The sequence below is a fragment of the Aedes aegypti genome, chromosome 3 (genome assembly GCF_002204515.2).
Source record: "Aedes aegypti strain LVP_AGWG chromosome 3, AaegL5.0 Primary Assembly, whole genome shotgun sequence".
Lineage (NCBI taxonomy): Eukaryota > Metazoa > Arthropoda > Insecta > Diptera > Culicidae > Aedes > Aedes aegypti.
Genome location: NC_035109.1, coordinates 307557220 through 307582918, shown reverse-complemented (window position 1 = coordinate 307582918; position 25699 = coordinate 307557220). Strand labels below are relative to the sequence as shown.

The 25699-nt window shown below is 39.1% G+C and overlaps 1 protein-coding gene across 2 annotated transcripts in view; it reads right to left on the bottom strand.

Moving 5' to 3' along the window:
- Positions 1-22498, bottom strand: part of LOC5567448 (ras-related protein Rab6) — a 92305-nt gene extending 69807 nt beyond the window's left edge. For both annotated transcript variants that reach the window (XM_021854550.1, XM_021854551.1), the window contains exons 1-2: positions 21785-22498; positions 1063-1121 (exon numbers count right to left, since the gene is read on the bottom strand). In XM_021854550.1, coding sequence (XP_021710242.1) covers positions 1063-1121; positions 21785-21854 — 129 coding nt within the window. In that variant the 5' untranslated portion in view covers positions 21855-22498. The remainder of the gene's footprint in view (positions 1-1062; positions 1122-21784) is intronic.
- Positions 22499-25699: the final 3201 nt, after the last annotated feature.

Sequence of the window (25699 nt, the reverse complement as noted above, 5' to 3'; positions counted from 1 at the left end):
CATTTGGCTAAAAATGACCCCAATGAACAAGGAAGGTTAAACAAAAATAATTTTTAGAAGGATGTCTAGAGAAGTCCCAGAAAGTCTTTCAGAATCAATCTCCCGAAAAAGTAACTAGAAGAATGCCTTAAGATTTTGTCCCGAGGAATCTAAAAAGAGACTATAGAATAATTGTGCAAGAATCTATGGAGTCTCTAGAATTTTACACCAGGATCACTGCAAGGAGAGAAAGGAAAAGTGGTAAAGAAACCATTTAAAAAAGAGACATAGAGTCTTTCCATTAAGCAGAGACTTTTTGAGTGTTTAATGAAAAAAGACCTGCTTCCTTAAAGAAAACTTGAATTTCATCGTAGATACGAGATACTTTTGTCTTAAAATGTATTGGAAGTTATAATTTGAAGAACATTGAACTGGAATATAGGCATTCAATAAGTTCAGAGATTATTCAAATATAAGCCAAAACCAACTTTCTGTAAATAGAAAAATAATAATATGAAACGATCTCACCAATTTGTTATTTATCCATTCGGGCGTTATTTTTTTTCTAATTCCTCAAAGTCTAAACTTTTTTATTATGGGAAAAAAGTCGTACAACAAGAAAAATCATTGTAGGTAGTATACGATAAGTCACTGCACTCGAAAATTCTGGATCTTCCAGTTGGAATCCTCTAGTTACGCCTACGCCCGCTGGTCTGTGCTTGTTGCGATGCTATGCGAGAGCGAAGAGAACTGTGCCAAAGGCCAAATGCATTTAGCCTGTTAAAGGGTAGCAAACAAGGACAACACCACGCGGAAGTGGCACTGTACTGCTTCCGTTACTTGATAGAGATGTTGTGCAGACAGGGCAGGAGGCACATAAACTATGTAGAACAACAAGCAAGAAGCCGAACGACGAAACGGTGGAAACCCTTGAATTTGCTTTCCGACCAGAAACCGGAACTGCGAAAGCAGTTTATCACCGGAGCCGTGTCGAATTTTGAATTACTTCGTTATTTGAAGCACCGGTTTTATCGTGGAAATGATCCCGCCCCGCTCCCAAACTTTCATTTGCTCTGTGCTTACCTGGTATGTGTTGTCGAAGCTGTCGTACATAAATCGGGTGATTAGCGAGGTTTTGCCGACTGGAAAAGAATGAAAAACCAGAGGAAAAAGAATGTAAATAATGGGGCGAACACTGAGAAAACAAGACAACGATTATTATTGTTGAATGCTGATATAGATTGCGATATGAAAGAAATGAAAAACGAGAAAAAACGGCTGAATTGATGAAGGTGAGGTGATAGCTGGGAATACAATGGTCGAGTTCCACAGAAAAAGCATGTCAAAACAATAAATTATCATGAGATTAATATTTTTTTAGTTTCAATATATACTTAATGGGTTTTATTCTTTGAAATTTTGCAATATTTTAATTTCTTTGAATTTTAAATCGTTAAATTGATTTGAATCAAAAATTGGATGTGCATTGAAATAAAGTATAAAATCTATACGCTAGGAATGAAATATTCCACAAATGTTATGCACTATCTGAAAGCTTATGGTTCAACACATTTATTGCGCAGAAAGACGAAGAAAGTATTTGGTTGATGTTTTGTAAAACACCTTAATTTACGAACGAAATCAGGAGTTCGTAAATTGAATCAGTTCAAAACAAGGAACCTTAGTACGTAAAACGTAACTTTTGGAGTCTACTTGATTTGATTGCATTTCCAATAAAAACCTATATAAAAAGCGGTTCGAAAAAGTTACGTATTCTGCAAAAAGACAGCATAGTAAGATTAGATATTTCTTCGACTACATCAATCAAATTAGTTCTGGCCAAACTGTATTCCTTTCCGCCCATTGTGGCATTTGAGAAAACGGCGACGTTGCGTCGGAGCGCGGTGGTGAAAGGTGAGAACAATGAGATTCATTACAAACTGGAGCTGTCGTTGTTGGGTTGGCGCCCCGTCGTTACCTTCGAACTCCGGGAAAGGTCGTTTCACGTGGCTTTTTTTAGGGGGTGTCGCGTGTTGACACGTAACGAATGCACGATCTTCTTTTTGGGTGTAATCTGAGCGGGACTATAATAAGGTCATCTCAGGTGGAGGTTGTGCATTGAATTAAGTGTTTTCCGAGAGTCAAGCTATTCGATTTGAATCAAGTGTATAAAGAAAGGTTGAATACTAAGCTTCATCGTCTCTTTCGTGCAATATGGGGGATGGGAAAGCCTAAGAGAAAGTTTCTTCTGCAGAACAATGATACATACTTGATTAGTTTACATGCTCTTTCGGTCTGCGGGATCTACTGTGTTTCTATTATAGTCTAGATGTGTGATACCTCAATAGCTTGATGTGGAATCTGTTTCTAAGGTTCATTTCACTCTTCTGGGAAAATCTCAGAGACTTCTTCTGTACTATCAAGGTATTTGATTCATCAGTTTGTATAGGTGAATGAACTACAGTCTGGTCTTATATGATCCACTTTCCATCCACCGCAATTTCTCTGCTGTCTTGAATTGAATGTAGCTTAATATCCATAGTTAGTGTTTAACATAACCTTATTACCAGTGTTGCCCAAACTCGTAAGTTTGTCCATTTTCATTCAAGGGATACGATGATACTTATAGTGTAGTAATTAAACTTATTGCACTCAGTGGGGACGGACCTGGTGTAGTGGTTAGAACACACGCCTCTTACGCTGAGGACCTGGGATCGAATCCCATCCCCGAGATAGTCACTTATGGGAAAAAGGTTATAGTGACGACTTCCTTCGGAAGGGAAGTAAAGCCGTTGGTCCCCAGGTGAACCACGCTCAGGGCTAAAAATCTCGTTAGTAAAGATGAAAAATGCACTCAGTTCTGATTATTTATTTAATCAAAAGATCCTTCAAAAAATTCAACAGGGAATTTTTCAACCCTCAAGGTATTCATCCAGAATCCATGAAGCCAATCAATTCTAGGATTTCCTCCAAGATTATCGTTCAGAACGTTTCATGAACATTCTGGATTTCATGAACAGTCCAACCGGAAATTCTTATAAAGATACCTCCAGAAATTACTTCAAAGATTTATCTATGGACTTTTTCCAACGTTTTTTAAGGAAGTTTTCAATGGACTGTTTCATGAATTCATATTATAATCCTTTCGTGTATTTTCCTAAAATAACCAGTAATTTCTCCTAGTGTAAATTCAAGATCTTCTCTAGTGATATCCCCAAGGATTATATATAAGTTTCTCCCTTAAAAAAATTTGAAACAAATAATCATGATTTATTCAGTAATTTGTTCTCAAGTTTCTCCATAAATTCATATTTTGTATCATTTACTACAGTATTCCTTAGAATTTGCAACAAAGTATGTTTGAGTCAGATTAGTTTTTTTTTTTTAATTTTAACCTGGAAGCTCTCTAAAAATACCAGAAAATACTCCAAAGATTAAGTAGCTCGTATTTTTTTTTCAGCCGTGATGACTTTGCAGCTCGCAATAGATAGAAAGATGAACTGAGTCCTCATAGTTAATATTGATTCAGAAAAGTGTCACTACATGTGCTAACTTTATCTGAAAAATATTTGCAAAACTAACTGATTTACATTCAGGTATCAGGTATCAGAAGTCCTTCTCCAGAGACTCGTTCCCCGTCATTTGGGAGATTTGTGCCATGGCTATATTTGGAAAAAGAAAAGATAAGGAAAAATGGGCAAAATGAAAATCGAAATTATAGCATGCAGCTTCATCTCACAATTAGTTCGAGAATTTCCATCAAAAGTGTGCTGCAAAACGCATAAGCTCCTTACTACAACGCGTAAAAATAACATAATGTCCTGAGTATTCAGGTTTCTGAAATCAGTTTCACTCAGTAAGTGTTTACAAAGTAATTGGAATCGTAGTTGTGCCAAATCGTATCACATGATACGAAGTTCATTAATCGGATTCACAAGAATACTGACATGATAGGAATTCTAGATACTACAACAGCATACTTCTTCTTTTTTTTTTGGCGTTACGTCCCAACTGGGACAAAGCCTGCTTCTCAGATTAGTATTCTTATGAGCACTTCCACAGTTATTAACTGAGAGCTTTTTTTGCCGATTGACCATTTTTGCATGTGTATATCGTGTGGCAGGTACGAAGATACTCTATTTCCTTTACGAAAAGTAAAGTTCATCGATTCTGCTAGTCAACCAAAACACAAAGCAGCAGCAGCATCAATACCATCAGCCGTTGCGCTGCCAACGGTTCACACACTGCTTGACTGTCTTTGTCTCTCCACTATGATTGTTTTCGGGCAGCCATCCCGAGGTGAATGATTGAAAAAAATGTTAAATCATTCAATCGCTAATATTTCGCTTGTTCCCGCGAAAGTTCCACTAGAAGTTTCTCCAGAAATTTCACTAGGAGTTCCTTCAGAAGTTTCCCTATGAACACTTCCAGAAGCTCCCTCAGGAGTTGCTCCGAAAATTCCGCTAGGAATTCCTAAGAAACTTTCTCCGGACGTTCCTCTGGGTTCCTCCAGACGATGCTGTAGAAGTTTCTCCGGAGGTTACACTAGAAGTGCTTCCGGAAGCATCCCTGATAGGTCCTCCGGGAGTTTAACTTAGAGTTCTTCTGGAAGTTCCTCCAGAAGTTTCTCCAGCTCTGGAGTTCTTCTGAAAAGTTCTTTAGACATTTCGTCTAGGAGTTCTTCCGCAAATTTTCTCAATAGTTACTGCGTAAGTTTCCCAAGGAGATCCTCTGGATGTTCTGCAAGAAGTTTCTCCGGAAGCTTTGCTAAGAGTTCCTTCAGAATTTCCCCTAAATTTTCTCCCAGAAATTTCGCTACGAGGTACTCCGGAAGTTCCACAATTATTCCAAGAGTTTATTCTCGATTTTACCCGAAAGCTCCTCTTGGAATCACTTCGAAGATCCTTCAGGAGTTCCCGCATGAATACCTCCGGAAGATCCTTCAAAAATTCTTCTGATTTTCGCAATTATTCCGCAAATTCTCTCAGGCGTTCATCTGAGAGATCATTCAGGATGTCTTCTGAAAGTTCCTCCGGAAAAACCTCTTTATGTTCCTTCGCAGTTTCTCCAGGAGTAGCTCTGGAAATTTCTCATGGTAGTTTCTCTAGGACTTTATCCGGAAGTTTCTCCTGGAATTCTCTCAAAAGCTTCTCTAGAACTTCCTCCGGTAGTTCCCCGAATAGTTTCCCTAGAAGTTTTGCTTAGAGTTCCTCCTGAAGCTCTACATGATTTGGAAGAAGTTTTGAAGCTATTCCTCGAAACCTCTAGTATTCATGGATTAATTTTAGAAATAGTTTCCCGAAGAGCTTCGGGTGTAATTATCTAGAGGATTCTACCCCATTACCTCGAATCCCATTACCCCGAATGCCATTAACCCGAACGCCATTACCCCGAATTCCAAATCCCCGAACGACATTACCCCGAATTCCAATATCATGGGGAAATGTCATCAATATCATCATGTCAAGATAGTTGTAAATTCGGGGAAATAACGTTCGGGGTGATGGAATTCGGGGTAATGGTACATTCCGTGTAATGGATTTCGAGGTGATGGCATTCGGGGAAATGTCATTCGGGGTAATGGGGTAGAATCATCTAGGAAGATTCCTAACTTATTTTCTGACGTAAAAAAATGCTGAAGTGCTACAAAATAATTCACTGAGGAAATCGTTAAGAAATTCCCGAAGGAATTTTTGGAGAAATTCCTAATTGAAATCTATTAGCTCTAACAGCAAGAGCACAATCATTCCGTTGCGATACATATAAACAAGTTCAATTTCAAGCTGCCTTTGTCGAGCAAAAATGCAAAACCCCGAAAACCGGAAAGATCGTGTCACCACTGTGCTCGAGTCATTTCGCATTCGGGTTTGAAAAAAAAAACGTTGGGAACAAGAAGATTACAGTTTTGTAGAGCCGTGACATTTTTTTTTTGTTTTGAACGGTCCACAATGGTCCACAAACTACCAAAAACTTTTTCGAGATTTTTATGATGTTTTTTATTTTAAAATCAGTGGCGTCTCGTCCTAAGGTTCACTTGGTGCACTGCACAGTCAAAGATTTCAAACTAATAAATTAAATATATATATTATAATTCTCAATACTTCCAACATTCAAATGTGTAGTTGCTTGAAAATGTTTTTTGATTTCTCCACCTTCAACTGGTCCATCGCCCTCAGTGAACAAACCGTTTGATTCTCCCCCCATGGTCTTGCTCAACCAGCAAGCGAAAACAGCGAATCAAACAAGACAAACTGCCATGCGTCTCCATCGTATTGCAGAGAATGTTCATTTCAGCCGTGCACTCTTTCTTGTGCACGAAAATAGCGTGTATGGACACAGCAGGAATGTGCATTTGTATTGACATTTCTAGAGCAACAGTGGCGTTGTATAGGTAAAATCTGGTTCACTCCAATTTGTGCACCCGAGAGAGATATTGCCCATGACGCTCGCATTGGTTTGCAAGAATTGAAAAAGCGCGCGCAACTGGCGTCACGACGTCTGCTGTTGGAAGAGAAAGCGTAAACGCCATACATGCTTTGTGTGTATGTATGTTGCATGGAGCTTCCAGGTGTCGCGCGACAGTAGGCGCAATATTGAATGGAACCAATACTAGATGTTGTAAACATATTGGCCAAATTGATTATGTTTTATCTTATTAAATACACAAAATTCATGTGGCTTTGAATTCATTTATAAACTATGTGTGAATATAGTTTTTCTTGCTCAACAGACCGACAACTGATAAATTGCGGTGGGCGTAAAGTGGGTTTCAGCGTTCAACAGTCAGTCATCATTTCACTTGAAATGCTTTGATGTATCCACAAAAGTATACAAAGAGATTTACCAGCGCTGGACATCGTCAAAAAGCTAAGATATCGTGATACAATTGACAAGCTGTAAATAATAAGAATTATTATATAGAATAACAACGTTAGGAATTATGGAGATTCGGAATTTCGCGAAATCCACGGAATTTATCCTTCATCGCGAAACTTGGAAAATAACGCGTAAATAGTTTAATTCTGAAGGTTTATATGATAATCTCAGAAAAGTTCAGATTTTTGCTCATAATGGTTTATTTATTTGTAAGCCGAGTTTCATATAAAAAAAATATGCTAATCGTTTAGTTTCAAGTTAAACGTCTTTCTTCTTAAGTAGATGAAAACCCGAATTTAGTACTATACCATTTAATTCCACTACAGTTTGTATCCTTTGACAGATACGCGTATTTCGACCTCAACTGTAAGGCCGTCTTCAGTGTCGTGTACTAGACTCGACTTGAAGAAAACCATCGTATGCACACATTATATATTAACACTAGGTATAAACGTATTTCCCTACCCATTATTATTTTTTAACTTAAAATTTATGAGCTTTAGGTACATTCCATCCCTCTTTTGTTGAAACTTTAAATGCTGAAAGGTACATCACGGGAACGATTAGTAGGTACCAAGTTGAATAGCCATGTATTGCCGTTGCCGTTGTCTCTGTTGAGTAGCGTCGTAGGTACCTGTTTGCAAATTTCCAGACTCTCCGCCACATCCAGTTTCCAAGGAGAAGAAACATTTCTCAAAATTTTGAGGCAGACAAGGACGAGACGAGGATCGTGAAAGAACTCAAGGATAAACCAGTATTCTACATCAAGGCGGATAAAGGCAACGCAGTCGTCATCATGGACAAGACGGATTACGACGAACAAATGGCGAAAAAGATCAACGAAGGCCCCTACCGACATTTGAGAGTGGATCCACTACCCGGACTCATCAAGCTCACGGACAAAACCCTGAAGGCAAGGCAATTATTGGCGAGGCTCGTTTGAAAGAGTCAAACCCCATTCTTCCACGGATTAAAGGACTACCGAAGATTCACAAACCAGGAAAGGAAATGCGAGAAATCATCTCGGCCGACGGATCCCCCACTCATAAACTGGCGAAATGGTTAGTCAAGGAATTCCAGAGTATGCCGAATCCATTCCCCACTAGGTCAGTTAAAAACACCCAGGAGTTCTCCCAGAAACTATTAGAGTCAGGACACATCGAGGATGACGAGATGATGGTTTCTTTCGACGTAGCGGCTCTTTTCCCCAGCGTTCCAGTAAAGGATTCCCTAAATCTTCTCGAGGACTGGTTATTACCCCAAAGGACGGATGCAGCATGGAAAGGACAGGTCAGGACATACATGAGGTTGGCAAGATTGTGCATGGACGAAAACTACTTTCAATTTCGAGGAAATTTCTACAAACAGACGAAAGGAGCCCCCATGGGAAACCCTCTCTCCCCGTTTTTGTGCGAACTATTCATGGCGAATTTTGAGGAAAATTTAAAGAAACAAGGAGTATTACCGGATAAATGGTGGAGATATGTCGACGACATTTTCAGCGTTATCAAGCGGAACGATCTGGCTAAAATTTTGGATACAATCAACAGCGTACACAAGGATATCAAGTTCACCCACGAGGAGGAGAAGGATGGAAAACTATCATTTTTGGATCTACTTGTCACCAGGGAAGAAAGTTCAACTTACAATTTCGAAATCTACAGGAAGCCTACAAACACCCAGCGAGTTATCCCTTACACATCGAATCATTCGTTCCAGCATTAGATGGCAGCGTTTCACCACATGATCCACAGGATGCAGACTCTACCTCTCAGCGAACACGGAAAGACCAAGGAACTGGAATATATCTACGAGACGGCAAGAATCAACGGATACAAGGAAAGGACGATAAAAGCTATCATCGACAAAAAGGAAAGACAGCGAATTCGGAATGCTTTGACGACACTAACCCCTATCACCGAACCCATGAAGAGAGTCTCCATCCCATACGACGTACACATCAGCAAACAGCTCCGCCCAAAGCTAAGGAATTTCGGAATCGATTTGGTATTTTCCAGCAGAGACAACCAACTTAGAACTTCGTTAGGCTCTACCAAGGATCCGGTAAACACACTAAACAAGGCTGGTGTTTACAAAATCAGCTGTTCCCACTGCAGCAAGGTCTACGTTGGTCAAACAAAGCGGTCTCTCGAGGTTAGATTCAAGGAACACTTAGCGGAAATAGGAAAAGCTCAGAAGACGATAGACAAGGGGATGACATACGATTTCAAATCTAAGGTGGCAGAACATATCTTTTCAGAAGGACATACAATTACGACGGCCGATATCAAAATTTTGAGAAATGTTTCTTCTCCTTGGAAACTGGATGTGGCGGAGAGTCTGGAAATTTGCAAACAGGTACCTACGACGCTACTCAACAGAGACAACGGCAACGGCAATACATGGCTATTCAACTTGGTACATACTAATCGTTCCCGTGATGTACCTTTCAGCATTTAAAGTTTCAACAAAAGAGGGATGGAATGTACCTAAAGCTCATAAATTTTAAGTTAAAAAATAATAATGGGTAGGGAAATACGTTTATACCTAGTGTTAATATATAATGTGTGCATACGATGGTTTTCTTCAAGTCGAGTCTAGTACACGACACTGAAGACGGCCTTACAGTTGAGGTCGAAATACGCGTATCTGTCAAAGGATACAAACTGTAGTGGAATTAAATGGTATAGTACTAAATTCGGTTTTTCATCTACTTATAGGTATTCTACTAAACAGCTCGAAGATTTATTATCATGTCTTTCTTCTTGCTTTAAATTTGATAATATGATATTGAACTTATTATCTCAGTTCGCAAAATGAAATACATTTATACAAAATCAATAGGGTAACGACTGTTTATTTCGTTCATAACCACTAACAGTTGGCGCCAGCGGCATAAATTGCAGACAACAACCTTTCGAACATTCAGTTTCTCTTACCGGCCGCCGAGCGGCGACACTGATGTTTGTATTCCTCTCACTGATCGCGCTACGCTGGATTCTCAAATTTCTCAAACTTTCAACACAAGCGCATGGAAGAATGGTAGTCGGAGAGCTGTCAAAACGTATGGAAAATAATGAAAATCGTAAATTGCTCGCAATTAGGAAACTGAATCAAAAAAGTAGTGATTAGAAATCAAGTGTAAAGTGAAGACACAACTTTTTGTGTTTAGTTCATCTTCCGTGGTGCTTTCTTTGCTTCAGGATTTCGTTTTTACTACCAATGAAAAAGAGCCATCTATTGCCTTTTAAATTTTGAATATCGCCCTATTAAAAAATTCGTATTCATAATTCAAAATAAACGGTTTGTGCGAGTCAGTGCACAGGCAATCAAATTCCTCACGGGACGCCTCTGTTTAAAATATACCTTATGTGCAGTGGCGTCTCGTAACCTCACTTTTTACCTGTTCTACGACTCTAAAAATGACTATTTCGGCATATTTAGGTTATAAATCAAAAATTTAATTATTGATATCGTCCTTTCTAACAAATCTCTACTCATTACATGCTAATTTGTTGCTGAAATTCAATAATTTATATTCGAGAACAGGTAGATTTGAGGTTAGGGAATCGCCACTGCTTATGTGTTATATTATTATGATCCTTAATTGAAATTGAACTAAAATTTAAATTTATATGACTTTTATGAAGGCAAACTGGCTGAAGTCAAAAAATTGAAAAATGTAACAATAAAATAAAGCACAAAATTTATAATTTCGGAATGCAATATTTCCCCAAAATTACCCACTATCTGAAAGCTTATGGTTCAACACTTGTATCGAGCATGTGGATGGAAAAATTGTTTGGTTGAAGTTTTAATACTATTTAATATTACACTTTAGTAATTTTGATGATTTTGAACATGAAAAACAACTCTTGTCGCGTCATGTCGCCGCCGTTTCGAATATTGCACATCAAAAAGCATCCTTAGGTCTTACAAAAACCCTTTAATATTTTTGCAGAAATTTGCTGATTTGCAAGTTAGAGCCATTTGAATAATTCAATATTTTACATATATTTTGACGATATTTTTCATACAAAGTTTATTTAAAATATATTTAACCCTATTCATACATATTTTGATCAAACTCGATCAAATATAAACAAAACTTGTACCTTTAGCCCAGTTTGATAACAATTATGATTTAAAAAAAATCTTTTTTTTTTAAAGTTGCGTAATTTGTGAATAACCCCTTGTGAAACAACAAAAACGCCAAATAACATGTTCAGATTACATATTTCATCGATTAAGGCGATAAAAATAGTTTTGGCCAAACTTCACTTTTTTCCGACCATTGGTTATGGTTTGCTTTGGTTTTTGATGGTCGTGTAGAAACATGTAAATGTAGAGGCGGTCAATGTTTGCTACAGTACTCTTTCCATCACAGTGTTTTAAAGGAAATTCCGAATGTTTTTGGACTCAAAAAGAGTCTTACCTACCCAAAACACGCTTATAAGGATGCTCTAGAGCAGAGGTGCTCAAGCTGCAGCATGCATATTGCTGGTCAAATCGATTTTTTAGCAGAGCTGCGAGCTGCGTGAGGTAATTTAAATGATTGTGAATGAATCATATTAACTTTCAATATCATTTGCTAAAAAATAGGCAGATAGAGAAGCAACGGGTTTGGCCAGCATCAGAAATATTTACTACATATACTAAGCCCTATTTGTACGTTAAACGAAAGTTTTCAATCCATATGAAAACATCGGAACAGAGCAGAAACCTTTTTTCACATTGAAAATCTTGTTGGTCAATATAGGTCACCAGAACCGGTTTTGGTCAGATATTTAACTCCTGTTCCTAAACTGACCAATCTCATTGACTTTTTATGAGTGGTCAAATCAGGAAAACCCTGTCCAGATTAGTTGTATGGAGAATGAATTATAAGGAAAATTAACTATTTCTCGCGTAACAATTCGAAAGGGCCAATCCTGAGATCGTTGGCAACATTTTAAATTCCTAATTCTCGGTATTCAAATCAACGAATGTGAATTCTTTCACGCTGGGTGACGATTTACTAGTACTACACACTGATGCAAATGGACTATTCAAATACATAGAAACCCCTTATGAAAATTCACTACAAGAAATCGGGTTGAAATTCATGAATTTGCCTTCATTTCATTTATTTAGTTAACATCTAAACCCGTGGTGGCCAAAGTGCTGCCCGCGGGCCGCACGTCTTGTCTTGATCTACTGAATGTGACAAATTTCGTACAATTTTTCGTCAGGAGGTTGTACTACCCCTAAAGTTATCATGAATAGCACACTGATCTAGTCGGATAGCTATCTTTCGATCCGAAATATAGGCGAATAAAATGATCTAAACAGATAGCACTGAATCAACAATTTCACGCCACAATACTTGGTTCGTGGCCGCATCTCTCTATCCTCGGTACTCCTTCTTGTACCAACCGGATCCGAAGCGAACACCATCTTTGCAGGGTTGCTGCCCGGCCTTCTTGCAACATGCCCTGTCCATCGTAACCTTCCAGCTCTGGTCGCCTTCTGGATACTGGGTTAGCCGTAGAGTTGGGCGAGCTCGTGGTTCATCCTTCGCCGCCACACACCGTTTTCCTGTACACCGCCAAAGATCGTCCCGACGTTCGAAGACTCCAAATGCTAGTAAGACCTCCTCGAGCATCGTCCACGTTTCATGCCCGTAGAGGACTACCGGCCTTATGAGCGATTTGTTCATGGTACATTTGGTGCGGGTGTGAATCTTTTTTGACCGCAGCTTCTTGTGGAGGCCAAAGTAGGCCCGACTTCCACTGGTGATGCGCCTCCGTATTTCATAGCTAACGTTATTGTTAGCCGTCACAAGGATCCAAGGTAGACGAACTCGTCGACCACCTCGAACGTATCCCCGTCTATCGTAACACTACTACCTAGGCGAGCCCTGTCGCACTCGGCCCCTCCAGCTAGCATGTACTTTTTCTTAGTCGCATTCACCACCAGTCCAACTTCTGCTGAATAGCGTTTCAGGTGGGTGTACAGGTCTGCCACCTTTTTAAATGTCTGGCCGACAATGTCCATATCATCCGCTAATCAAACAGATTGACCGTCGGGATCCAAACGAACTGGAGTGTTCGTCTGAAACCTTCACACAATCGTCGCTCTTAGCAGTCTCGTTAGCTTCCCGCGAAAGCTGTTCTCGTCCATTATTTTCCATAGCTCTGCGCGGTCGATACTATCGTATGCCGCCTTGAAATCGATGAAAAGGTGATGCGTTGGGACCTGATGTTCACGACATTTTTGGAGGATTTGCCGTCCAGTAAAGATCTGGTCCGTTGTCGATCGGCCGTCAACGAAGCCGGCTTGATAACTTCCCACGAACTCGTTTACTACAGTTGACAGACGACGGAAGATGATATGGGATAATACTTTGTAGGCCGCATTTAGAATGGTGATCACTCGGAATCTAACTAGTCGCTTTTCTTGTAGATGGGGCATATTACCCCTTCCTTCCACTCCTCCGGTAGCTGTTCTGTTTCCCAGATTGTGCCTATCAGCTGATGCAGACAAATGGCTAGCCTCTCCCGTACCATCCTTACAAGCAGCTTTATTGTTCTTCAGCTGGTGAATGGTGAATCCTTAACCTCCCTCAAAGTGGGGGCTGGTTGGTTTCTATCGCCCGCAGTACTGACGAAGGCATTTTCTCCGTTGTCCCATCCTTCATTGCCTGTGCTCTCAGCGCCATTCAAGTGTTCGTCGAAGTATTGCTTCCACCTGCTTCGAGGGATGCGTTGAGTTTCTGATAGAACTTACGTGTTTATTGACACTGGCACAGCTGTTCCATCTCCACACACTCCGTCTCCTCTAGGCAGCGTTTCTTCTCCCGAAAAAGGCAGGTCTGTTGTTGCCATTTCCGTCTATAATGTTCCACGTTCTGCCGTGTCCCTTGCTGCAGCATGACAGCCCGCCCTGTATTCTTCTCCTCCAGAATCTGCCTACATTTCTCGTCGGTACCGTACGTTGTTAACAACGAAGGGTTTTAGGCGCAGTTTAACCACCACCAGATTGTGGTCAGAGTCGATGTTAGCGCCACGATAGGTCCTGATGTCGATAATGTCGGAGAAGTGCCGTGCATCAATCAGAACGTGGTAGATTTGTGATTCTGTCTGCTGTAGTGATCTCCAGATGTATCGGTATGAAAGGCTGTGCTGGAAGTAGATGCTACGAATGGCCATATTCATGGAGGCGACGAAATCAATTAGTCGTAAGCTGTTTTCGTTCGTCAGCCGGAGGGCGTTGAATTTTCCAACAATCGACTCTTCCTCCTGGCCACCCTGAGCGTTATGATCTCCTATGATGATTTTGATGTCGTGGCTTGGGCAGCTGTCGTATTCGCGTTCGAGCTGCGCGTAAAAAGCGTATTCATCATCATCAGAGCTTCCGAAGTGAGGGCTGTGCACGTTTATTATGCTGAAGTTGAAAAACCGGCCTTTGAGCCTCAACTTGCACATTCTCTCATTGATCGGACATCACCCGATCACGCGCCTCTGCGTATCACCCATCACTATAAAAGCTGTTCCTTGCTCGTGTGTAGCTCTGGTAGATGGTATGGTTACCTCCAGCACGTCGGCGAGTATGCGTGTGCTCCCGATGAAGTTGAGAGATTTACAGTTCCACGTACCGAGTTTCCAATCGCTAGTCCCTTTACGTCGCTGTGGTCTTCGCCGATTGTCCCGGTCCGTATTCTCAGATTTCCGGAGGACCATTCTCCCTAAATGTTCGGAGGGCCATAGTGCGCAGTTTAGTATAGAGTCCTTCTCTGGCACTCAGACGACTCAGACGATGATCAGCCGCACCTGACATGGGGAACAGACGCTGTTGTGAGCCACTCCTAACATGGAGTACAGACGCTCCAGGTTTGCAGAAGGATGTAAACTAAACAATGTAAATGGTTGCGTGAAATCTGTTGTGGCTTCTGCGCCATAGTTCTAAATTATTTAGGAAATAATCACGCAGAAGTCTGATGATTAGATGATAGATTTTAAGTAATTTGGTTCCACATAAAAGTCGCGATAAACGCGCATCTATTCAGCACGATCAAGCTGAGGGTTGTGGATTCGAATATCACCGATCCAAGATCTGGAGAATTAGAAATTTGCTCGACTCCCCAGTGCATATAGGGCGAAATCTCCCAGTACCGGAGAGCGTTCAATATCTGAAATCGCTTACAGAATTGTGAAATCATGATGCAATCAAGATGCTGTGTTAGAAGAAAAGGGAGCTTTTACAGAGAGTAATGTTTGTCTAGAATAAGACATATTTGAAAAATGCATGCATATTTCAGAAATTACAAATGTTTGAAATCCGATAAAAAGGTCGATTTCTCGCCTCACAGTCGGGTCACACACAGTTATGGATCACTTTGGCGTTCAACATCGAATAACTCGCTCAAAATATAAAAGTTGAAGTACCATGACCCCACAGTTATGGATCAAATAGTGTGGAGTCCTATCTATAAAATTCAATAAAACAACACGGAAAACGTAAAATGGTAATTTAAAAGCACGAATTTAACCGTTTCAAATTGGAACTTCGGTTAGTAAACTATTTTGAGTATAATATTTACATAGAATTGCATAAAAATTAAAAACTGTATCGGTTTCTGAAAACCATATTATGGATCAACGTTCATATTATGGATCAAATTGTGACATATTACGGATCAGTACGCAAAATCAAGAGATTTTCAACTCAATGCTTCTGTATTGCATGATTTGGTGAAAGTTAACAATGCTTCACATATTACTGCAAAAAATAGCAGTGTTCAAGCTGGAAATAAGGGTAAAATGCCCTTTTTTGTGATACTGCATTGTAGTAACTAAGACATGAACTGTTTTCGTTCCACTTCAAGTTTTTCACCCATTTTTGTCGGCTAAAAAATGAAGTTCACAAACCTTGATGTTTTATTAGTTTTCTCCTTAGTGCTATTGTCTGAAAATGTCGAATCCAATGCTTAAAATGGCAGAAATCTACATTCTTTGGAAGTGATCCATAACCGTGGTAAATAATCATTTCCTGATCCATATTATGGATCACTAGTTAGAAGTGCTAATATTCGGTTTTTAGAATCAACAATCAAGAATTTTTTTTTCCAAAGATGAATTCATACTCAATCGAAGCGAACGAGCATGTTTTATGCTGTAACATTTGAATTTTACCACCTGTGGGAGCTTATGAATGCTGACGGCACTTCTTACAGAAAACTACCATATAATGATAGCTGTGTGGTACCAACTAAACATTTGTCAAATACACCGCTATTTAGCTGTTGAACGTTGTGCTTAACACTACAAATGGTAGAAGACAAATAGTATAACATGGAAAACATATGTTTTACGTCAACTTTTATGTTTTGAGCGAGTTATCCGAAGTTGGACGCCAAAGTGATCCGTCACTGTGGGTGATCCGTAACTCTGTGGGCATGGTAAAACATGTTTTTGCCAAGTCATACTTTTTGTCTTTTATCATTTAACATTAAACTGCAAAATAATGTTTTTTGACGGGAGCGGGTCATTTGGCATAACGCCGTTTTGCATAATGGCCATTTGAGTTAACTAGAATTATACTACCCATAAACGCATAATTGTCCCATGTGAATAGGAAATCCAGAAAACGTGGGACTGACATGCGTTTATGGGCAGTATAGCCCTTATTTAAAAATATGCCCGTTCTTGATGAAATTTGTTTATGCCAATTGACCCAGACCCGTTTTTGACAACTGTTGAGTTGGTCTTACAAAGCTATCAAAATGTCAAAATGTTTTCTGTAAGTAGTGTCATCAGCATTCATAAGCTCCTACACTTCTACGCCTACTTGTCCCATGATCTATGTAAATATTATGGATCGCGAGAAAAATATGCGTAGAACGGTAGTTGTTATAGCATAACAACTGCTCGTTCGCTTAGATTCAGTGTGAATTTGTTGTTGACAAACATGTCTCTCGATTCTTCTTCTTCTTGGCATCAAAGTCCTCACTAGGACAGAGCCGGCTTCTCAGCTTAGTGTTCTTATGAGCACTTCCACAGTTATTAACTGAGAGCTTTCTTTGCCTAAATTGCCATTTTCGCATTCGTATATCGTGTGACAGGTACGATAATACTCTATGCCCAGGGAAGTCAAGGAAATTTCCATTACGAAAAAATCCTGGACCTACCGGGAATCGAACCCAGACACCTTCAGCATGGCTTTGCTTTGTAGCCGCGGACTCTAACCACTCGGCTAAGGAAGGCCCCTCTTGATTATTGCTTTTTAAATAGTGAATATCAGCAGTTTCAACTAGTGATCCATAATAAGGACCAAGAACTGATTGTCTGCCACGATTATGGATCACTTCCAAACAATGAAGATTTCTGATATTTTAAGCATTGAATTTGAAATTTTCAGGATATAACATTAAGGATAACACATTTAGAACACCAAGAGTAATAAAAGCACCTTTAAGCAAACATAAATGGGTCAGAGACTTGGTGTAGAGCGAAAAAAACAGTTGATGTCTCGATTGCTACAGTGCAGTATCACCGAAAATTTCCAGAAAATATTAAATCAGAGCAGCAACTTATTTAGAGATGCTTGAAAACAAGGGCAATTATCATGGTCGAATGGTCAAACTCCGCTTTAAATTATAAACAATCTGAAAAGCAACTCCAGGTATTACTTATTGATCACTTCCTAATTTCTTTCCCTACTGTATATAGAAGGACCTTTTACCTTTATTATTCTTTCCTGTAAGATGTGACACATTGTTAGCTTTCGCCAAAATGTATTGAGTAGAACATCTCTATAGAGAAAAAAATCCATACGCTTGATCCGTGTGTTTAAAATTATGGATCGATTCGTGAACATCTATGTCGATTTGTTGTGATTTTCTCACTAACTTCGTGTGTATTACACATTCAATTCGTTAGTTTTGCTTAATGGACTGATTCGTCAACCGACAACATGAATTCCATAGTTTACCACATAAATTCCTAAAGCTTTCCAAGTTCCAAATTCGTATGCGTCAACCTATGGGTGCTATGGATTATCACCCAACACGGATTCAGTGTGTTTAACTTATGATTATCTTGTGTCATGATCATCATGTTCAAGTTGGTCGATTTGAAATCGATGAGCTTGCTGTCGATTTCCGTGTTCCAAATTTCTAAATTGTTAGTAACCCATAGCGAACTAAATTGCGGATGGACCTCGTGTCGAACGACAGTCATCATCATGTTCCAAAGAGAAGAGGCAAATTCTGAAGCTGAAGCTGAGTTTTCTTTAAATAAAATGCATTACTTCCAACGTTGGATAGAATGTAAGGTGTTAGAGAAAAATCGGATTCCACTAACAGATTTTCCTAGCTTTCAGCTTCGAATAAAATGAAATATGCTAATCCTGGGCTTCCCAAATTATGGATTTGCGGCGCCCCGCTTGTTGCTGACTCACTTGATTAAAAAAAACATTCAAGAGAGCTTGCGACAAGCAGAGGAGCCTCGAACCCATATTTTGGGGAGCAAGATTTCTTCTATCAAATTTCTTCTTTCAGTCTCATGACATTCATGTTCTATCACACATGACTATCTAAAGCCACTACATTTCGAATTCAATAAGCAAATCAGTTGGTTTTCATGTTTTAATATTTAGACATTCATGTTTGTTTCTCATGACAACCTAATGTTGATACACATGTTATTATACCGTGAAGTCAATGACGAAATTCATATGGCTACCAAACTCAAGTCAAGTGGTTTCCTCATTGCGCAAATCTATAAGTAAAACACACGACCTTGGCTCAGTGTATAGTATTTGTATAGTTCACACTGATCCATAGTAGTGATCACAAAATTGATTTATAATAAAGTTTTCAAAAATTAACAGAATTTTTAATGTTTAGCAATGCTGAGCAAATATTACACACAAAATAGTTTATAAACCGAAGCTTCAATTTAAAACGATACGATTTTTTGCTTTTATTTTTTTTATGCCTGATAGCTTTACTTGTCAAGGTTGAACCCTCGGTCTGGCTTTTGTCAAGTTTCTCCTCTACCAGGACCTCAGATGGACTAGGCAATGACGCCCACATGAACACTGTTTTTTCATTAGTATTGTGCAGAGATGGGCAAAACGGCTAATTGTAGTGAACGGATCCGACCCAAATCACTTCAGTGAACCGGATCTTTTGAACGGCTCAGTGGCACATCGGCTCGCAAAGAAAGAGCGAACTGAACCGAGCGAACGAAAAAAAGAGCGGTTCACTCCCTATTGCGCGACATGCGTTGTACCTTTCGTATCTTTTGCTCTCTCATTCTTCATCCCCAGAAACCCGGCCAATTTCCTCGACTAACTATATGCAAGCGGGCGGGGAAAACTTGTCGCTCTAAGCATAGCGCTGAGAGTGCGGAGCAGTAGAAAACTGTGCTTGTATGTGTGGCGCGGCGCGCAAAGGAAGTCACGAGACAAGCGTTATAATAAAGTCGAGAAACGAACGAAGCAACGCAGGGGAAAAAATTGGTTCGTTATTTTTCCGGGTCACTTTTTTGTCTGATCCGTGCTGATTAAAAGAACCGACTCTCACCAAAAAAAAAGCCACGGATCATTCGTTCTTTTTAGTGATCCGGATCTTTTGAACGGCTCCGATTCTTTTCGCCCATCTTTAGTATTGTGATGTGGTAGTTTTGGAAAAATGCCCATATTCCCTTGCTTCTGAGAAAAGGAAGTATTGTGAAAATTAGCTACTCCAACAAAAAAGGGTCCTAAAGGCCTGTCCCAATATTAGTGCCAAATGCTGAAGTTTAGGCCACTAAATGTTTAATGTTTTTCTTTTGATTATTGACGTCCAAACAATTTTTTTTTAGATTTTGCCACACTCCTTGGCTTAAACTCAAATTGTGGGTGTATTTTGCTTTCCGTGTCCCTTCCGAAATGTCAGATAGCAACAACCCCAGTGTTAAAACTAAAAGCCCTGTGGTGTTTTTCGTCGATTAAGCGAACGTCAAACATGTTCAAAAGTGTCAAGGTTCATTTATGGACCCAATTTTTGATGTAAAATTTAAATATGATGTAGCCGTTATTTGAGCGGGAAAAATTGCTAAAATAGTTGCAGTAACATGCTCTTTCGTGTCATTAAATAAAAACAAGATTTCATTAAACATGTTTCGGTTGGAGAATAGAATACAGTGAACACATTTTCCTATAAGTATTCTTGATTTTGAACGAAAAAACTACTTTTGAAAATTCAGAAATCAATGACGGATCAATCAATGCGAAAATGAAGTTGGAATTAAATTTTGTTTACCATTGTTACTAAAAAGGTATTCCTTATTATGGCAATGTAAAAATCATATTAAAATAAGATTGTCGCCACTTATATCTACTCAGTGCATCTACTAGTCTCCTTTCCTGAGAGTAATATTCCCTACGCCGTATATGATAACGATGTATCTATGAAGCTAATAGTAAGAGTGGCGTCGGATCATTCTGGTTAGCAAAATGCAAACTGATCCTCGCCTGTCCACTTCGAAAAGATTAATTATTTGAAATGGTCATCAATGCTATCAACGACGCAGAACGTCTGTTGGATCACATCCGAGATGTTATTGCGTCTATGCCATATGAATCATGACGGGGCTTTAAGCAAAAATGCCAAAATGTGATACCACCACTACAGGTTACGCCTTTGGTTTCCATCTAATGGGCTAATGGATTATGCCATCCCATCGCGGCAAGATCGCATAACTAAGGGTCTTACTTTTTTCTATTTAAATATTTATTCACGAGATTTTTCTAAAATAAAAGCATATAGAATTCTCTTGAAACTTTTCGCGGAAAATTTGGGCAGCACTCTTAGAAAACGTAGAATAGCATTTTTAATGTTTTAGCGCTTTTAGCATCACTGAATCTGGGACGTATTTCTCAATAAAAGATAAGCTCGTTTGAAATTCTGATGAAATCCTGAACAACATGTTTAAGGCAGCATTTTGAAAAAGATTCTGATGAAACTTTTGCACAATTCTTACATTTCAACGTATAACTGTGAAAGAACTTATGGTCAGACTTGATAGAACTGCGTTTTTGTCTTTCACCAAAACATCAAAAAACAATAATTAAAATGAAAAAAAAAAAAAACTGTTTTTTATCAATATCAGAGCAATTATGTCAAGCTCGATTGTTGTGTAAAGCAATTGAAACTGCAACATAAGTTGTTCAGATATTAAAAAGTCGTTGAATCCCACCGGTTGAGGATCTTTTCGAGTTGGAAATTTTTTCGACTTCCCAGAGCATACAGTATCTTCGTACCTGCTACACGATATACAAATGCAAAAATGATCAATTATTGGCAAAGAAAGCTCTCAGTTAATATTTTTGATCATAAAAAACACTAAGCTGATGAGCTGTCCCATTTGGGAAAAAAAGGAAAAAGAACTTAATATGATCAAAATTCAAGTTGCAAAACTTGGTATTCAACAAAATTATCCAGATTTCAACATTTTCCCCCTCGATTCTTTAAATCACACTCGTAGCAAGACTTGCCAGTTCATCAGCAAACGAACCCGAACATTTGTCATGCCACCTCGAGTTCGACTCAGCTGTGCAATGCAAAACGAATCCGTATGATTGAATCACTTTTGACCACAGCAGCTTCTGTCGCGTGGACATTAGTCATCATCATCAGCGAGCACTCCCCGAAAACACCCCAACTCAGTTTTTTAAAAGGAACCCGCACCCGTTTCGTCCGGTCAAACCCTCACTTCGACGACCACGAATGAGAAGATGAGAAATTCATACACCACCACAACGAGACGAGGGCTGTCCGGATCGAAAAATGCCACACGTCACAAATCCGGACTGGAATAAATTCAATCCCTTTCGCTTCCACAAAGCTTGTAAGTTATCGGATGATCATTTATAGGAACAAGATTATGGATATGATATTTACCACTTTGTTCGCCCAGAAAGACCAGCTTAAACTTCCGGAGCGGATTGCCGAAATCGCCGGATGACGACATTGTCCCTGCGATTGATTCTTCTCACTCTTCCGATCGGTTCTGCTTTTACTCTTTCGGCTTGACTCACACTCTCGCCAATGGGAAGTCGGATTTCAGTGAAATACCTTCCCGAGCACTTCCAGACACAACTGTTGGCCGATCCCAACACCAGAAAAACCAGGCCCCTAAATCCGAGATTCCAACGGGACTTTCGGGGAGAGACACTTTTGGCCTTTCGCTGCCTTTGAATCGAAGGTGGGCTGAATTCGCACTTTTCCTTCTTCACTTCTCACTGCAACGGGGAAACACGCATACACAACCACCAGAAGCCCAATTCCTTCGTTTTTCGCTCTCTACAACACAACACTGCTCTTGGCCGCTTCTGCTGGATTCCACTTTTTCACGCTTGAGGGAGGAGAAATTTTCTTTCACCCGAGGACCAATTTTTCGGATGCCAATTCCCGCTGCCGGAAAATGCACTTTTTCGCGACCGTATTCACTCAAATCGACCCGGAAACGGAACCGTGACGATTGGCCACTCTTTCAACGGGGTAGGTAGCCTGCCAAATCGCACTTTTTCACCACTAGCCACCAAAAACGACAGCAGTTCCAAGCACCATTCGCGTTGCTCGCTCTCCAGTGAAAAACTAGTGACATTACACTTTTCTTCGTCGCGGTGACGATGCTGGATGACAGTTCTCGACGTCGGAGGAGAAGCAAGGTATAGGCCTTTTCATGTGACAGGTCCGTCTATGCATTTGTTTACATCGGTGGAGGACCGGTGCATACACGAGGCTGTCATTTTCATAGAAGAACTGTCAAAGAGCTCCCCGATCAGCTGTTTTTGAACGTCATGTGAATAGGCCTATATAACGCAAGGTACAACGAAAGCAAAAGATTAGCAAGGAAATTCTAGAAATGGTGTTATGAACCAAGATTTATAGATATGTGCCAGAGGCGCTTGCACGGATAAAATCTCGCTTAAGCCTGATTTGCTGCCCGCATAAAACAAAACCATAAAAGAACTACAACGACTACGGTGTATATTACTTTTATTACTGTAATGGATATGGTATGGTGAACCATAACAAGATATTACTGGGATAATGTTTCGACCTTAATGAATACAGTTTTTGAAGACTCGACCGTACGAGAAACGGGTTGTTAAGAATGTTTACCGTTTCCAATTCACCATTTTCCCATACAAATTTTGTCTACCAACTATATTGAGAACGTACCTGTAACGGTTGACGAGTCGATAAATGGAATGCATTAACAATGGTCACCGAATATTTTGACCATATCGAAAACGCAGTATTCCGGGGTATTGGATCAATTTTTATTTGATATAGGCTGACCATACGTACCGTATTTAACGGGACAGTACCGTTTTCATCCCCTCGACGGACTGTCCCGTCGTTTTATGGAAAATGGTCGAATTGTCCCGTATTTTAGGAAATGGAGAATTGGCACATAATTTTCAACACCAGTAAAAAAATAAAAATAACAACATATCAAACAGTTTTTAGAAATATTTCAGAGTTTATTGTCTTACTCTTCTATTTTACAAGCAATAATTAGTTTCTCAAACAGAGTTAAACTTGATCCGTACATGCTTCTGCTTAACTTTTTACGTATCTTTACTTATATTTATGCCAAATTTTGGTTGATTTCCAAAATACGGATCTTCATAAGATCATTATTCATATGATGCTAAAATGAAAAAGTTTACTTCTGATACGCAATTGATTGGATTAACTGTTTAAAAAGTGGATATTTCAATAAAGTAATGAAATATTAGAAAAATTTACGTTTGAATTTAAAAAATTGAAAAATATAATAATTTTTTTAGGAAATTCTTAAAAAACGCTGGTTTTTGGAAATCATAGAATGAGCTTCAAGGTTCTTAAATGATTTTTATTGATTCATACAGACATATAGCTTGGGATTGCATAATCTGGTTTTGCTACTTTCGCTCGAATAGCGGTTTCCCGAATGTCGTTCTCCCAACGCCAGTTCTCATAATGCTAGTTCCCCGAAAACCCCGTTTCCCCAAATAGCTCAGTTCTCCGAAAAGTTCTAACACTCATAATTGTCATAACCTTTTGCATTTCAAGGTGGTGAACAATATGTATTTTTGGCAATATGTATTTAGTCGATAATGATCAAATATCTCCTCCTTTGGTAGCTTATCGATCTTTCTAATTCAACACTATCTCACTACCCGAGCAGAAGCAATGTTCTGGCCATTAAATCGAGATATTGATTTGATTGAAATAAGAGATAAAAGATCTGAAGATAATATCAAAATTGTATTCCTGGAACTTCTGAGCCATAGCTAAATTTTATGTTGCAAGATCTAAGGAATAGCTCGCTGATATTGGTGAGATCTTATAAAAGCTAAATATGATATGCTAATGATATTCCAGAAGTAAATTTTAGTTATTATTTTCGGATCTTTTATCTCTTATATCTTTCAAGTTAATATCACTTTTGTATGTCCATATCAAAATTTGCTATTACTAAGCTTTTTTCGCCTGCTCGGCTAAAGACTATTATTGCACTTGTTTAAGCTGTATTGCTTTACAAGGGAACGGGTCATTCGGGAAAATGGCTTCGGAGAAACGGGCCTTTTTAGGAACTGGAATTCGGGGAAAAGTAGCACAATCGCATAATCTATGTATTTTAAAATTGTCCCGGTTTTGTTTTTTATTTGTCCCGTTTTTATCTGGTTGGCTTATGGTCAGCCTAATTTGATATTTTGTTAACAAAAAATGTAAAAACACAATCAAATGCTCGATTAAATGCAATAATGGGACGCAACGATTTATTTTGCCAGTACACATAACATAATGAACGTAGATGAAAACTGTTTCTGAGGAAGTTCAACAAAGACCCGGGAGCCGGTAGGTCAACCAATCTGTATCAGAATTATGTTTCGGATCTGCTTGATATATTCCGGGTGCCCCATACCCTCCTCTGTAGATTCATCAGCCGCATATAATCCATAGATGATTGCCGCAAACGAAATACATTTTTGAAGCACAATTATGATGATCCGGAATGTTCTGTACAAAAAATGTTCTGTACAAAAAAATATATTTTTGAGAAGGTAATTTCATAAGCTTGAATCGCTGAAATTTTTGAAATGTCTTTTTTTTTCGTTTTTGAGTTATGTCAATTTTGTGGAAAATGACCATATAAGCCTTTTCTTTGAAAACCCATATTTCAATCGAAGCATCGGAAAAACAAAGATTTTTTATCAAAGCAATTGCAAATTTTCATCTGAAAAAAAGATATGGGATTGGTTTTAATGAAGTACAGTGGGGATTTACTCGTTGGGGGTCCGCTACATGGAATGACTCGATGGTTGGATGTTCGCTGGTTGGAAAATGTTCCAACTAAAAAGCACTTGGATGTCAAGAGTAAATGTCAAACTGACTTTGACATCTGAGCACCTTTGCATTAAAGATTTCATATATAAAACAAATGAGCATGTATATGTGCGTTTTGTAACGATTTGCTCTACAAATGCGAGAGTCTGGAGCATTTTCACCGGCTGTCAGTCGTTCTAACTAACCATTCGGATTCCCTAGCTGGAAGGCAGTTGTGTTCCAACGAGCGAATCCCCGCTGTATAAGTCGGAATGGATGATATTTTTCATGAAAAATAACACCGCTAAGAAAAACTGAAAAAAAAACTGTTTCTGCCTCAATTTTTCATTACACTGAAAATGGAATCTTTCTTTTCTATGGAACAAATAAGATTATTATTATTATTATTTTATGTTATTTATGCAATTATTCAGTATATAACTCACACTTTCATCTTAATACTATCTATTTTTTCAACCGGGAAAATTGTCT